At 41.9% G+C, this 16,031-nt stretch overlaps 1 protein-coding gene across 1 annotated transcript in view; it reads left to right on the forward strand.

The window, feature by feature from the left end:
- Positions 1-16,031, forward strand: part of Meltrin (disintegrin and metalloproteinase domain-containing protein meltrin) — a 67,902-nt gene that overhangs the window by 44,977 nt on the left and 6,894 nt on the right. The window contains exons 2-17 of the mRNA XM_074107457.1: positions 709-800; positions 1,948-2,103; positions 2,545-2,677; positions 3,294-3,457; positions 4,817-4,990; positions 6,583-6,752; positions 7,426-7,522; positions 8,489-8,694; positions 9,314-9,512; positions 9,875-10,015; positions 10,627-10,748; positions 11,527-11,687; positions 12,516-12,613; positions 13,107-13,221; positions 14,276-14,371; positions 14,942-15,071. Coding sequence (XP_073963558.1) covers positions 709-800; positions 1,948-2,103; positions 2,545-2,677; positions 3,294-3,457; positions 4,817-4,990; positions 6,583-6,752; positions 7,426-7,522; positions 8,489-8,694; positions 9,314-9,512; positions 9,875-10,015; positions 10,627-10,748; positions 11,527-11,687; positions 12,516-12,613; positions 13,107-13,221; positions 14,276-14,371; positions 14,942-15,071 — 2,254 coding nt within the window. The remainder of the gene's footprint in view (positions 1-708; positions 801-1,947; positions 2,104-2,544; positions 2,678-3,293; positions 3,458-4,816; positions 4,991-6,582; positions 6,753-7,425; positions 7,523-8,488; positions 8,695-9,313; positions 9,513-9,874; positions 10,016-10,626; positions 10,749-11,526; positions 11,688-12,515; positions 12,614-13,106; positions 13,222-14,275; positions 14,372-14,941; positions 15,072-16,031) is intronic.

Here is a 16,031-nt window from a genome sequence, read left to right on the forward strand (position 1 = left end):
AACAAAAAGGTTTTCATAGCAAGAGGATATAAGATGTAGTAGTTTAATCGGGTTTTATCCTGTCTAGTGGTTATTTGGTAGTGTGTAGGTTTGACACTTTTCTGCCCGTCATCAAATCATTTACTCGTAATAGAATATTTTTAAGTGTATAAATCCATTTGCAAACCTATCAACTTTTTAGTAGGGAAACGAGCAGAAAACCCTTGTCTAAGTCAGTATTATCGACAAAATACTTGTCATCTTGTTTAAGGTTTTCGTTTATGGTTTAATTTTGGTTATAAATAACAACTTAAGTTTGTCTTTGAATATGTAACCGATCGGTTATTGTTGCGGATTTACTATCATTTGGTGCAAATGGAAAATGGGCGACTCGAAATTATACCACAGAATAAGTACAAGTACAGAAGGCACGATTCTTTTGTCTAAACGTCACTTTTGTACGGCAGTGATGCTTCTGTACTTGTAGGTACTATTACTTATTCTGTGGTATAATTTCGAGTTGTCCATTTTCCATTTGCACCAAATAACAGTAAATCTTGTGGCGTGTTGAGGTTAGCCTGTGTTCAGCAGTGGACGTCTTTCAGTTGACAATTATGATATTCCATTAACTACACATTTGTTATTTAGTCGTCAGAATAGCTGTTTCAGTCTGTCTATTTCATTAAAATGTAAAAAAATGTATATTAACAAAGTTGTCTTTTGTTTCAGCACCTTCATCAGACTTCACCACCCATAGGATAGTGAGGCCCACATTTCACCATGGCAGAACGAAAAGAGAGATTACGACTACGAAAGAATCGGTAAGCTGACGACTTAATTTCTTCACATGGCTTGTCATGTGTCCCTATATTGTTAGGTCAAATAGAGATCTGTGTGTTATATAGCCTAGAGGTTTGAATGAATGAACAACTTGTTGATGTAGTTTGACCTGTGGTCTTTAGTAGTAGTAGGATCGTGGGTTCAAACCCGGGCTCGTGACTTCCAAATTTACATAAGTGCTAAATTAAGTTTCATTTGCGGTAGGTATACCTACATACATATTCTATGTTGAATATAGTATATCTATGTTTTGTTGTAGCGTTAACATCTTGATACATTTGTATGGATTGTAAGTGTCTTAATAAGGTTAATGGTTCCTTTAAAAATGGCGTACGTTCTAACTCTAAGCCCATAAACGCAGTCCACTTTTTGCACGTAATTGAAAAGGTTAGCTGGCCTGGCGGCAGTAGCATTTCAAACTTGAAAGTAAGACAGCCTCAAGGTATGAGTAAATTGCAGGAAATACCCGCTTCGCGCTCAAGTCCCGTTGAAACAGGGGGGGCTACTACGAATTTCGAAAATCGAAGTTCGTGTCGTACCGTCCCTCTTTACACTCGTATTAAATATAAATAATATTAGCGTCAGCGAGACGGCAAGATACGAAGTTCGAGTTTTGCACTTGCCTAAAGCCTTATTTACTCGATGCGAGGATATCGCGCAGGTTGAGGTACATTGCTGTAGTCAATCGATCACTTAAGCCGAGTTTACGCTACTACGCTTTACGGCCTCGCAATGTAATGCAACTTGCAGGATTTTTCTTGCAAGTCTAATCCCTGCTTTAGAAGGCTATATATAATATAGACTATAGCTTTTTCTGGGTGAATTGTTTCCTTCAAACCTAAATGTAAAGTAGTGTCGGACTGAAACCAGTATCTGCAAACAAAAACAAAACCAATAACTTTAATTTACGGGTTATTCTAATTTATGTTTTAGGGTTCCGTGCCTCAAAAGGAAAAAATAGAACCCTTATAGTATCATTCGCGTGTCTCTCTGTCCCGGATGCCGCACGAAAGCCCTAGAACCCCGTTTTGGTCCTTGTTTTCGACAGTTTGTCTGCCGAAACTAAAACCCAATTTAACGCTGAAACTCGCCAAACCCCAATAACTGTAACTCGCTCTCTTTTTCCAGAATGGCAACCACCATCCAGAGGTGACGTTGACAGTCAGCATTGATGGCGAACAGTACGTTCTAGAGCTGCGATTAAACGAGGACTTGGTACCGAGCGGACACGTGCTCAGCTACCAGGAGAAAGGGGAGACAAAACTACACACTCCAACTAGAGAGGTAACTCTACAACTCCAAACTGTAAGAATATAACACGCACCAACCTGTCACTGCGCTACGAGGTGTTAGACTAACAAACCAAAACAAACATTTAAATTGGTCATTGTAAATCCCCAAGTACCCACTCAATTTTACTCAAATAAACTACCTGCAAACATTTTATAAACTTTAATCGTCACTTAAGCTTGACCAAACAGATGCGGCCACACAGAATACCGCGCCACGTTTATTTCCCGCGCGGTATTCTGTGTGGCCTCTTTCATGATAACTCGAATATTACAACCGTTACCGCCTCCGCGCCACGCTGCACCGCTCCGCCACCGCTGTCAGTAGGTTTCAAGCTTTAAAACTGCATTGATATTTTATTTATGTACTGTTAGGCGGTTAGCTGTTAGGATTTCAATCAATTATTACTTCGTTACTAATAAATCAATTTCCCAGGACCTAGATATATGCCAGTACTCGGGGCACGTGCGTGGGCGGCAGGGCTCGTGGGCCGCCGTGTCCACCTGCCACGGGGTCAAAGGGGTCATCTATGACGGCCGGCAGATGCGGTACATCCAGCCCGTGCAAGGTATGTGGGGCACAGTACCCAAATATATGCCAGTAAAAAGAAAATAAGTTTTTGATAACCTAATCAACTTAAAAAAGTTGAAAAACCGACACATTGTCATGTCATTTCAAAAGTTCATCTTTAAAAAAACGGCTGTACCGATTTTAATGAAACATATCTAAGGACCACCACAAGTAAACTCGCTTTCACTTAAAAAAAAACACTATGAAATCAGTGCATCGGGTTGAGAGCTATACAATGTCGCATACAAACAGACAAACAGACTTTGGCGTCCAAAAGAAAATGTTGTATTTATTTTCTCTCTTTTGAGTATTTCTGTTTTGTCTCTTTACCGCACGTAATTTTCACTGTCTGCTTATCCTCTATATAACCAAATCTTTTCTCCTAACTAGGTTATCTGGAAGAGATCCCTTTTTAGGGATAAGCTCGCCTTTGTTCTCCTCTCTGTGTAATTGTATTTTTATTTGCAATAAAGAGTTTACATACATACATACATACATACATACTTATGACACCCCTCTTTTTGCGTCGGGGTTATAACTTTTTTTCACCTTTTTTTCTCATTTATAGTTTCTTGAACAACAACGTGTTAAGGTTTTTGGTTGGAATGTTCCAGATAACGATATAAACGCGGACCACTTCCTCTACTCGCACGAGCACCTGGCCAAAGAGTTCAAATGCGGGTACGAGGGCGGAGCGACCCTCAACTCCAGCTACGATCCCTTGCTGTTCCAGCAGAGGAGTGAAGAGCAGGCCAGGAGACGGTCCAGAGTGAGTCGGGTGAGAGAATTTGTATTGAAAATACAAACTGAGACATGGATGCACAGAAAAACCAGAAAAAGAGACCAGCGCTGGGAATCGAACCCAGGTCCTCAAAAAATTCGTGTCTAAATTCCTGTCCAGCGGTGGTGTAGGGGTTATAGCACGCAGCACGGATTGCTGAGGACCTGGGTTCGATTCCCAGCGCTGGTCTCTTTTTCTGGTTTTTCTGTGCATCCATGTCTCAGTTTGTATTTTCGATATGGTTTCACGGGATACCCGTAAAAGTAACAAATTTGAAGTTGAAATAAAAAATACAAAAAGACTCCAAATAACCAATCAGAATTTGTATTGCTATTAGGTGGATTAATCTACTATAGTCAAAACCCTTCAAACAGAGGAACAGCAATATTTGATCGTTAAACACAGTTGGTAGTATAACGAGTGTTATTTTGATATTCCCACTGCGTCAGTATCCACCTTTCACATTCATAAAGAGTAATACCTTAAACTTACAAAAAAAGTCGGCGTGAAGTCGTATCAGGTGGTCCCTTCTATGAGCCATCCTCTTGGCAAATAGGAGGAATGAGTGGTAGATACTCCACCGACCAGCGTAACTCTTAAGTTAGATCAGAGGTTCCCAAAGTGGTCCAGGTGGACCCCCAGCGGTCCACGGAAAACCAGACGAGGGTCCGCACTCCGCGTTGGAGTGATTTTTTTTGGATATTTTGGGAATAACGTAGTAATGGCGCAGCAGGACTACCGGAAACAGTAAAACTTTGAAAGTGGGTCAATCAACTTTTTAGTGTAGCTGGTTGCCACGGTAACGTCTCCTGGGTCACTTGTCAAAAGTATGATTTTATGAGGTACAAATCCACTAAAAGTTAGGAGTTGTGACAGTTTTAAGGCAATTCCTTCATGGCTTATCTCTCCTAAGCACGCTCGTAACATACATACATTGCAAACATTTTTCTATGCAAGTGTATCACTGATGTCTCCTGAGTCACGGGGCAGAATAACAACACTAAAAAGTTGATTGATCCTTTTTTTTTATTCGACTGGATGGCAAACGAGCAAGTGGGTCTCCTGATGGTAAGAGATCACCACCGCTCATAAACACCTGCAACACCAGGGCACCATATTGCAGATGCGTTGCCAACCTAGATACCTCAAGTGCCAGTAATTTCACAGGCTGTCTTACTCTCCGCGCCGAAACACAACAGTGCAAGCACTGCTGCTTCACGGCAGGATTAGCGAGCAAGATGGTGGTAGCAATCCGGGCGGACCTTGCACAAGGTCCTACCACCTGCAATCCTAGTGGTCTATGAGAAAAAAAAGTTTGGGAACATCTGAGTTGATGATGTTGATTCCTCATTCTAGTACAAGCGCGACACCCACGAGGACATCCGCGTCCGCGCGCCGTACAACGCCAACAAGCTGTCCCGCTACGTGGAGCTGGTGCTGGTGGCTGACCGGGGCGAGTACCGCGCCAGCGGCGAGGACCTGCGGGCGGTGCAGCGGCAGCTCACCGACGTAGCCAATATCATCAACTCTGTAAGTTGGCTGTACTGGCTACTTACCATAGGCCTGCCCGTCACGGGATGCGGACTGACTTACGGGATCTGCACACAAGCCAGCGGTATCGGCAATTGTTGTAAAAATAATAGTTTTCCTTTTAAAAATATTCAATTTTACTCGCAAATGTGATGGAAAACATTGTATGTCGCACGGGTGGTACTAGAACTACGAACATCGACTCATTAAAGCCCTCAGTCTTCGACTTTGGGCTTCTAATAGACTCTCATCCGTAATTCCTTATTTACCGCCCTTAAGACACAATGTACTATTTTGACACTAGCTTATTATTACTATAAAATTTTCTGTGTCATAAATCTCCAAACCCCTGAACACGTATGCCGTAAATTATGGATGCCCCCAAAAACACTTTATTTTCGTGTTATCGAATAATTATACTTACTTTTCGGGACCCCATTTACACTTATAAAGACGGTTTTGCGTCTTCATTGTCAATGATTTTTTCTTAACAGTGGAAATATCGCGTTAGTATCGCTTGACGTGACAGTCTTGCTTGCGATAGTCTTTTTTAGTTATTTAACCAATCATAGACGAGACACAAATGCCAAAGTTGTCAAACGGACCTCACGATACCAGCGCCATCTAGCCTGTCACAGAAACCCTTATTTAAACTAAACATAGATATTTCACGACGCAAGTGGATCAACCCTGCCTGGGTCACCTGGGTCACTTATTTAAAACTATGATTTTGTGGGGTACGAATTCACTAAAAGTTATAGTTAGGAGATGTGACAGTTTTAAGTCAATTTCTTTATGACTCATCTAAGCATACTACACAGTAAACATTGCAAACATTTTTCTAACAAAGTGTATCACTTATGTCTCCTGAGTTACGGGACAGAATAACAACACAATAGTAGATTGTTGCACCAAGCAGAAAGTTATTTATTATTGCACCGAGTGCCGATTTGTAAAAACCATGAGGGTAATATAAATTACTTAATGCGAGATGCATAATCTGCTTTTCTTACAACTATTACAGGAATAGTAGACGAAAAAAAAACTCGTGCTAAACAATTAATAGGAAAGAAATGTCGCTAACACTCGATGATTCCATTATTGTAACTTTACATTCGCACTCTCAAAAAATGTCCACGGAAAATTCGCAAGGTTCCCGCCAATTTGTTTTTTTTATTAAATTTCTTACTTATTTGGCAGAGTTAGTAGCAGGTATTTTTCCCGCGATCTGTCAAATTTCGGACGGGCGCCAGGTTGGCCAACCAAACACACAGTTTTTTTTTTAATACGCGGCTACTTACTATTTTCGATAGGATTGGTAGTAACAATTTTTTGTACGCAATTCACATACACTAGATTTTTTACACTATGCAGGTTAATTTTATAGCTGAAATGCTTGTGTTACCTCTTTGGTCGTGCAATTAAAAACAATGTAAAACAATGCAATAAAGGATTTTCATACATTTTTTCTGCTCTAGAGCAGAAAACTCCCGCTTTGTGCTGGGTATTTAGCGCGGTTATGATGAAATTAAAGCATAGTTGGAAGAAAATAAATTGATTTACCAAAGTAACAAATTGACTTCCCTCCGCAGGTATACGCCCCTCTCAACATCTTCATAGCGTTAGTGGGCGTGGTGGTGTGGACTGAACGGGACGCCATCGACTTGGAGGAAAACGGCGACGCGACGCTCACGAAGTTCCTGCACTATCGCAAGACTGAGCTGGTGCGGCACATACCCAACGACAACGCGCAGTTGCTCACGTGAGTTGACAATATTTCTTTAAAGACAGGCCATTGGAGCGGAGCGAGCCAGCGGAGCTGTGAGCGAGATAAAAAAACATCAATTGCATAAAATCACCGCTCATCTTCAGTGGACTGGACAGGGAGTTGGTATCTAGCTTAAGAAATCATACAAAGCCGAAAAGCGGAGCCAAGAAGTGAAACAGAGAAACGAGCGCTAGCAAGAAAGCGGGGAAGCTCTGCGAATGGAAAAACGCAGTCCGCAACTCTGCTCCGCATTACTCCCTCGCTCCACTATCTAGCTCCTCGCCTATGGAAAAACGCAGTCCGCAACTCCGCTCCGCATAACTCCCTTGCCTTGCCCCGCTTTGCTGCCTCGCTTCAGCTAGGCAGCCTAACTCTTGGAACGCTACTGAAAAGAGGAGAAAGCAAGAAGATGTGGGTTCTTGGAAATTTTAGAAATATCACTAAAGTACAACTAGCTAAAGTCGTCACTGTTGATCGATTAAGGGGCTGTTTCACACATTGATTAATTTTAAATGTGATGCCATCTCTGTTTGTTTTGTTCGAATAGACGGAGACGGCATCACATTTATCCGTCAGTTAAAGTTAATCAAAGGTGGTGAAACAACCCCTAAATGTAATGGACGTCTCTGAGTATATAGGTAGTACAGTGTGATTTGTTCTCTTGCAGTCGACAAAACTTCAAAGATGGCGTGGTCGGTAAAGCGCTTAAAGGTTTCATCTGTTCGTACGACTACTCCGCCGGTCTCGCCTCCAACCACTCACAAGTAAGTTGTTACTTATCAAAATTTGATAAATCGAGAGAGTTCGTGTGGCCCGTGTAAGAGAATGGCAAGGCAATAAGAACTCATAAGACAAAATATTTAAGGTAAATTCGACTTGATCATGCGGTACGAGCGCCCTGATGCATGCAAAACAAATAATAGTGACATTGATCAATAACAGATGGCGTTACTAAGCACACCGTAACATTTGAAAACAAATGATAAAAATGTAGGGTTAATCGTCATAATACTGGCCACACTTCAATAACTGGCTACCTTATACTAAAAATGAATCGTATTTATAAATGACCAGAATTCATTTTAATATAAGGTGGCCAGTAATTGACACCTTATGCTAAATAACCCTCCTTCTTCGCAGTCGGATAAAAATAACTCTGTTTATATATAGGTGACTAATAGTACATTGTTCTTGATTATTACGAACGAGAGTCTATTAGCCCGAAGTCGAAGACTGAGGGCTTTAATGAGTCGATGTTCGGTACCGCCGTGCGACATAAAATGTTTTTCATCACATTTGCGAGAAAATTGTATATTTGTAAAAGAATAACTAATATTTTTTAATGGCCATACTGACTGCGCTCATGCAGCGCCAGCCTCCGCGCCGGTGACCATGCGCCCGTCGTGCGCGCGCCGCGTGCAGTGCGCAATAACAGATGCGTACTCACACGTAACATTTACATGAAAGTGGGTTTCGTCAAATACTGGCCACTTCAATAACTCACCATACGGAATGACCAGAACATTAAAAGGTGGCCAGTATTGACAATGCAACCCTCCTTCTTCGCAGTCGGATTACGACTCTGTTTATTTATCAGGTGACTAAAATTCATTTTTAGTGTAAGGTGGCCAGTAATTGACGATTAATATAAAACTAACACGAGCCGTCTACAGGAAACTTATTCTACTTTTACTAAGGTTTAAGTATTTTGATTTGTCCTTATCCATCAGGTGCTGGGTCTCGTAGCCATGACGATAGCGCACGAAATGGGCCACAACTTCGGTATGGAGCACGACACCGAAGCGGACTGCTCGTGCCCCGACCAGAAGTGCATCATGTCTCCGTCCAGCACCAGCATCACGCCCGTCCACTGGTCTTCTTGCAGTCTCAAGTCGCTGGCGCTGTCTTTCGAGCGCGGTATGGACTACTGTCTGCGGTAAGTCATAGGCTGTTAATGAACCAGTGAGATACACATTTGGCATCATTTTTATGTGATTATCAATGAACGATATTTTATGTACCCGTGTTGGATCGATTTTAATGAAAATGTGCACTTTATGATTTTGTAAAAAAAATCGAAAAATTTTTTTAGTTTTTAAAAGACATATGATACTCAGGCAAGATTGGATGAGCAAAATCACACTCACTCTTACGAGATAAGTTTTAAAATTTTACTTTTTGCGGAGTTTACTTCGTGTTCCTTTCGCATCATTGACGCACGGACAGACAGACTGACATGGCGAAACGTTCCTTGCCATTTTGGCAGCGGGGGCGGGGGGTTTTACCTGGTGCCTCGATCGCCCATAAATCCATCACTGGTGTGGGCTGTGAAGTACTTTCTATAACAGTGCTGGCTTAAGGGAGGGGGGTGGGGACACGCACTATAGTAGCGATATGGCAGCGGTAACGTCCAGAGTGCAACAACTCAACTCCTCACATCTCCCTTCTTACAGGAAAAAACGATTACTTATAATTTTCACAGTCACGGTCAGTGTGCAGCTTAGAAGTACTACAAGAGTAAGTAACCTTTATTGATTTGTATGACATTGTTACAGCAACAAACCGAAAGCCCTCTTCAACCCGCCGACCTGCGGCAACGGTTTCCTGGAAGAGGGCGAGCAGTGCGACTGCGGCACGGCGCCGGGCGAGTTCGCGACGCGGGACGGCGGGGACGCGTGCCACGCCTGCTGCCGCCCTGACTGCACGCTGCGGGCTAACGCTACCTGCGCGCACGGCCAGTGCTGCGATCTCACGGTAACACGACCTGCCGCTGTGTCACGCCATACTTAGGGCTTCGCACACTATGACAACTCAACAGCCCCTCAAAAGTTAAATATTGTTAATCGATCAACTTATTAGTAGGTATAGCTTGTTGCCTTGATAACGTTTCCTGAGTTACTTAAATATGATTATATGGGGTACAGTCACCAGCATCAATATCTGACACAACAAGCGTGCATAAATACGACTCTATTTCTAGGGCCGGATGGACGTGTCAGATATTTTTGCAGGCTCCGCTGTTTTAATGTTTGTGGCGCGTTTCGAGAAAAAAAATCTCCAAAAATTGTATTACATAATACATGAACGCCTCCGTATTCAAAATACGTGTTCCACAGACTTGCCGGCCCAAGGCGCCAGGCACGGAGTGTCGTTCGGCAGACCGCGAGTGCGACTTGCCTGAATACTGCAGCGGGCACTCCCAGTTCTGCCCCACTGACGTGCACAAGATGGACGCCACTCCATGCGGTGATAGCCAGGTACGGATACCTACCCCTAATCTGGCATTAATCTTCTTTGCCCGAAACTCACACGCATAATATGTTTCGTATTAACTTTTTCATCAAAAACTACTTCACATATTCGCACTTCGCATTCCCATATTTTTTATTTATTTAATATAATCGCAACAAATAAATACAATGAACTTATTATGCCACTATTGGAAAACCCACTGGGGGTTTATAAATTAGTAGGCGAGTTACAGCGGTTTAGTAGGTAGGTACTTTGTTGTCACTCTCAAGGTAATATTTTTTGAGTATATTCTTACATTTTACCGGATTATTGGCAATTTTACCATTTCCTTTGAAAGGGTATTTAGAATGGCAGGTACTTGGTAATATTTGGTTATCGCAGTTTTCCCAGAAAAACTTCACCACACACATAAACGAATTCGGAAAGCCACACAAAACAGATGCAAAAATAGTTACTGATTACTAAAACTTACTAATAGTAGATTGTTCAACAAGGGACCATAATAATCCATACTGACACGAGGTGTTCTGCCATCGAATTTTGTCGGCAAAGTTGGTATTTATCTCGCTTTCTCAGCCAGCTTTGTGAAGTTTGCGACGATTCTTGTATTGTTAAGGAGGCGTACTGCGTGCGGGGCTCGTGCCGCAGCCGCGGCGACCAGTGCCGGCTGCTGTGGGGCACCACCGGGGACAGCTCCGACACCAAGTGCTACCGGGCCTCCAACCCCAAGGGCGACGAGTCAGTGCATTTATACTATTTACGACTAGGCTATAAACTATAAGCGCTTGGGAACGTTCACATTTCTACTAGACTGGGGAAAAACCGTGTTTTCAGGAGGAACTGGATATCTTTAACACACTGGAATATTGAGATAATACTTGCCTGCCATTAACTTATATGGTCGTAATATTGTTGTAATTCTGTAGGGAAATCAATTAACTTTAATTTATTGTTACAAGATTGTTACATTCCGCATTATGAGCCTCAACTTGCTCAAGTTTCCTTTAAAGCCAAGCAACGTTATTTAGTGGAGTATCTTTTATGTATGCTGCAGCGTTCTAGACCACTGCACCTGTTTTTACAAGCTTCTATCTGACTTGCAATGTGTGTAAGTATGTGTGCGGGTCAAATTTTGCAACCGAATTTTGACTCTCTTCCAGTGGTCAGATCGAATTAAAATTTTGTATACGTACCTATGTAATTTCGGTGACAGTACATTAATCTAGCAGTGAAATTCTGCCGGTCCGACCAGGATCGTCGCCGCAGGACGGAACTCTTCAACGGTTAATGGCATCGACTTGAAATTTGGTACGCAAATGTAGTTTGGAAGGCAAAGCAAGTGTCGGGGTAAGAAAAGGTTCGTCACTTTTGGACCTTAACGTAATTGAAATAGAGTTGAAAAGTGACGAACCTTTTCTTATACTTTGGACAAAAAGTACATTCAAAAAAATAGTTTGTATTAAAAATGACATTGTTAACAAAAACTTATTTACCAAACTGTTAACCATGATCGCAGGCACGGCAACTGCGGCTACGACCGCGTGCAGCAGATATACCGCAAGTGTTCGGCGCAGGACGCGCTCTGCGGCATGCTGCAGTGCCGCCATCTCAACGAGCGGCTCGAGTTCGGTATGGAGAACGCCGCCGTGCTCTCCGCCACCTTCATCAACAACAACGGTCAGTTACATGTCGCCGGTGATACTGCAATGCCACGTGACTGACAACTAATGCCGCGTAACCTACGAAATGTAGCAAATTTGAGATATCGGGAATAGTACAGTCACCAGCACCAACATCTGACACAACAAGCGTGCATAAATATCTGATACGACTCTATTTCTAGGGCCGGAAGGACGCGTCAGATATTTTTGCATGCTCCGCTGTAGTAGATATTAATGCTGGTGACTGTACATATAAACAACACATATGTAAGAGCGCCGCCGTGCTTTCTGCCACATAAATCAACAACAACGGTAGATATGACACCATACGGGAGATCAAACTTATCTTGCGCTTGAGAGCTTGAGACGCGCGTCTGTGAACTTTTTTGCGCAATAACATGTTAATGTTAATGCGAATTTATTACACTTCAAAATATAATAATCGTGCATTTCGCCAATGTCGAAATTGTCGCAAGATATTTTCTGTGACAAATTTGTTATTATAAAAATGACATTAAAATTAAAATATTTTGTTTACTTATTATTATTAATTTATATTTCCATTCTCCCCGTTTCATTCACAACAATAAATCAAACAACTAGAACGAGTGCCACTACCTCGGTAGTTTTTTGTGCATAAGCCATAGTTGATAACCCTAGAGCGGCCGCCGGGCGTAGATATGAAAAGTGAAGTACATTCATACATGTGATTGACTTCTGTACCCATCTGTTTTGTGATGTAGTCCCACAATGTTTTTAATGGTTTACGGTTAATCAGTTTTGGTATGGAATGTAAGACCATAATTACGCAGTTATTAAACTCTGAACTGTGTCTTTGTTGCAGGCACTATTATCCCTTGTCGCACAGTCATAATAGACTTGGGGCTGAGCGACGTGGACCCCGGTTTGGTGCCAGACGGTGCCAAGTGTGGAGTCGATAAGGTATACAAGACATGATAATCTAGACGAATATTTAATTATTCATTTGTATTGTTTTTTTTTTTTTAATGCAAGACGGAACGTTCACAGAACTATAATAAGAACTCTACGACAACAACGTAACCTAGGCCATTTTGGACTTGTTATAGTAGGTAGTCTTGGGAAGTATTTTGACTAAGGATAGTATTCAGGTTCTGATGATGGAGCAGTCAGGGTGGCACTAGAACTACCAAGACAGAGGGACATAATCTTAGCTGTGTTTGGGCTTGTTGGAACGGTCTTATCTTAGGGTGTATTTTGACTTAGTGACATCGACTGATACCTAATGCAGCAGTTAGGCCAGCCAACAGTTACCATTGCAGCGTATTTTTTCGTTTTCTTTTTTACTTATATTTATTAGTTAAATCGCCACGCACTTTTAGCTCTTATGACATGTCTATTCTTATTATTATTGTTACTGTGAAATTAAATTGTTTCTGTTGTATTAAATTGGTAGATGTGTATGAAACAACGCTGTGTATCTGTGGAGTCGGTGATGGCCGCCGTCGCCGCCAAGGAGGGGGCTGTTTGCCCTTCCAACTGCTCAGGAAACGGCGTGTGCAATTCAGAAGGTAAAAACTGTTGTGAATAAAGTTTCTATCTATAATCATCATCATCAGCCGAAAGATATCCACTGCTGGGCATTAATTAATTAATTCTTTCAATGGGCTGTAGCGTGCACCTGCCGCATAATCTCGCAGAGAAACTCTGAACCACTCGTGCCTAAAATACCACGTTCCCAGAATACCACATTTTTCACAACACTACTTTTTCTATAAATTACCAGATTCTCACATTTAGATCGTCTTTATTTTATGTCCTGTTTTTCTCAAAATTGCATCCGTGCGGGTGCAATTGTAGCCGGGGCGGGTCGCTAGTCTATATCGTCTCTTCTATTTATATAAATAAAAATGGATTGCCGGAATGTATGTACGCGCATAACTTCCCAACGACGACACCGAACAAGATAATTATCGTTTTGTTGTGTTCGTTATTGTGAGGACAAGGTTTGTGCGTAACAAAATATAAAAACAAGAGCGTGTCGAACACGCCCAAAATAGGGTTCCGTAGCCATTACGAAAAAATAAGTAATATTTGCACTTTAAAGTCGAATATTTCGCAAAAATATAAATTTATCGAAAAATCTTCTAAGCTCACCTTTTCCACTCACCGGTTTAGAGGGGGACGCTCGATTTTAATGAAAATGTGCACTTTAAAGTTGAAATGTAAACCAATCACTGAATCGAAAAATCGTCTTAGCAACCCCCTAATGGTTTTAAAAGACCTATCCAACGATACCCCACACTATAGGGTTGGATGAGAAAAAAAAACACCCCCACTTTACGTCTATGGGAGGTACCCTAAAAATTTTTTTTTAAAATTTATAATTGTACCATTTGGTCGGCATAGTTTACCTATATATCCGTGCAAAATTACAGCTTTCTAGCATTGATATCCCTGAGCAAAGCCGCGGACGGACAGTCAGACAGACAGACAGACATGGCGAAACTATAAGGGTTCCGTTTTTGCCATTTTGGCTCCGGAACCCTAAAAAGACTGGAACGGGGGCGAAGCGGCGGGCATCAGCTAGTTTACAATAACTGTAAGAGTCCATTTTGTGCGCAGGTAACTGCCACTGCCGGGACGGATTCGCGCCCCCGCTGTGCGCGCTGCCGGGCCCGGGCGGCTCCTACGACTCCGGCCCCGCCACGGACCCCAGCGGTAACTATACTCATCTCATCTTCATCATCATCATCGGACACTTCACAGAGTTGTCGCTGCCTTCAGGTTCAGTTTCATTTTGAATATGAAGCTACCGTGAGACATAGTGAAATAAACTTGGATAACTCACGTCTTAAATCGAGTTTAGCTCGACATGTTTCGGGCTAGTTCGTAGCCCTTCCTCGCGGAGCACACGCCACTGTTCTGTTTAATTGGCCGATAACTCTGTCGATATACAGCGTGCGGTGTCTCCCCGCAGACGGTATAACGATAAGTGAAACTTGAATGCAGGGCAGGTCCTATGCTGCGTTATAGAAATCTCCCGTACCCCCCATGCGGGGCCTATCGGCCAATGAAAACGGTTACCTGAATGCAGGCCCTCGGAAATGCGTTATGGAAATCTTCTGTACCCCTCATTAGAGCCCTATCGAGCCTATAGCTCAGTGATTTTCATTGGTCTTTATCCCGTATGCTGGGAGTCCCCGTATGCTATATATCAACCGACTTATCCACCAATGAAAATGATCCTATAATAAATCTGTGCACTAATGTATACGATTTTATTCGCAGTCCAAAGAAACTTCATGGTTGTAATGTACGTGATATTCCTGGGCATCATACCCTCGACCCTGCTGCTACTTTTCCTCGTCTACTACTCCCGCCACAACGTCCTGGTCTGGTGGAAGAAACCGCGGAAATCGTACGTACACAAATTACTCTGTTCAGGTAAAGGCACGTCTAGCAATGCTACCTCTAAAACTAACTCTAACTTCATCAACAAATTTTCCACTTTCAACAAAGAATCTATTCAAAAATTACGAGCTAGTTTCAAAAAAAGTGAACCCGCTGGAAATATAGCGAAAGTCAACTTGGTTGTAGATGATACACCGGCGTATGCTAATATTGCCAGTGTGATAAAACCTAGCGGTGCCCTGAATAGTGTTGCCGTTAAAAGTGATGTAAAGTCAGGTAAATTAGTTAATTTAAACAAGAATAATGTTAAAGAGCCTGTGAGGTTTAATCGTAAAATTAATAAAGAGGATATTGTTATAACCGATAATTATCATAATAATTCTCAAAATGCAACTCTTAGTCTTAATTTTAATCCGGTAAATAAAAACGAAAGTAAAATAAAAATCGAGGTAATAACCAATAACTTTGAAGCGCCTAAAGAAGACAAGGTTCCAAAGCTCAAGCTTCCAGAAACTGCTCCAAAACCTAACGTCAGTCCGAAACCTAGTGTAAAACCGAGACCTGACGTTTTGTTGCCAAGCGAAAAACCTAAACAAAATGTCATGAACACTGGTGTAGCTTCTACTGCCAATGAAATTGTAAACCAAAGGTCTAAATTGAGGAAAATTAATAATGTTAACGTGAAAAAATAAACCCAAAAAAGGGCAAATCCTTAATGCGGTTGTCGTCCTGATTTTGTGCGCGGGAGCGTTGTTGTCGCTTGACACCACCAGAGGGCGTCAACAAAGTATAAAGGTCTATTTAGTTAAAATAAAACCCCGATCATACGAAATTGTTTCCATACTCAAGTAAAAATATTTTACTTTTAAAGTATTATGTCGATCACAAGAAATAATCGCATTGGTTTAATTTCTTTACTGTCACATTTAACTCAGTCTGTAGTGTATGTATATTTCATAAGAGATAG

This window comes from Choristoneura fumiferana, chromosome 25 (assembly GCF_025370935.1).
Source record: "Choristoneura fumiferana chromosome 25, NRCan_CFum_1, whole genome shotgun sequence".
Lineage (NCBI taxonomy): Eukaryota > Metazoa > Arthropoda > Insecta > Lepidoptera > Tortricidae > Choristoneura > Choristoneura fumiferana.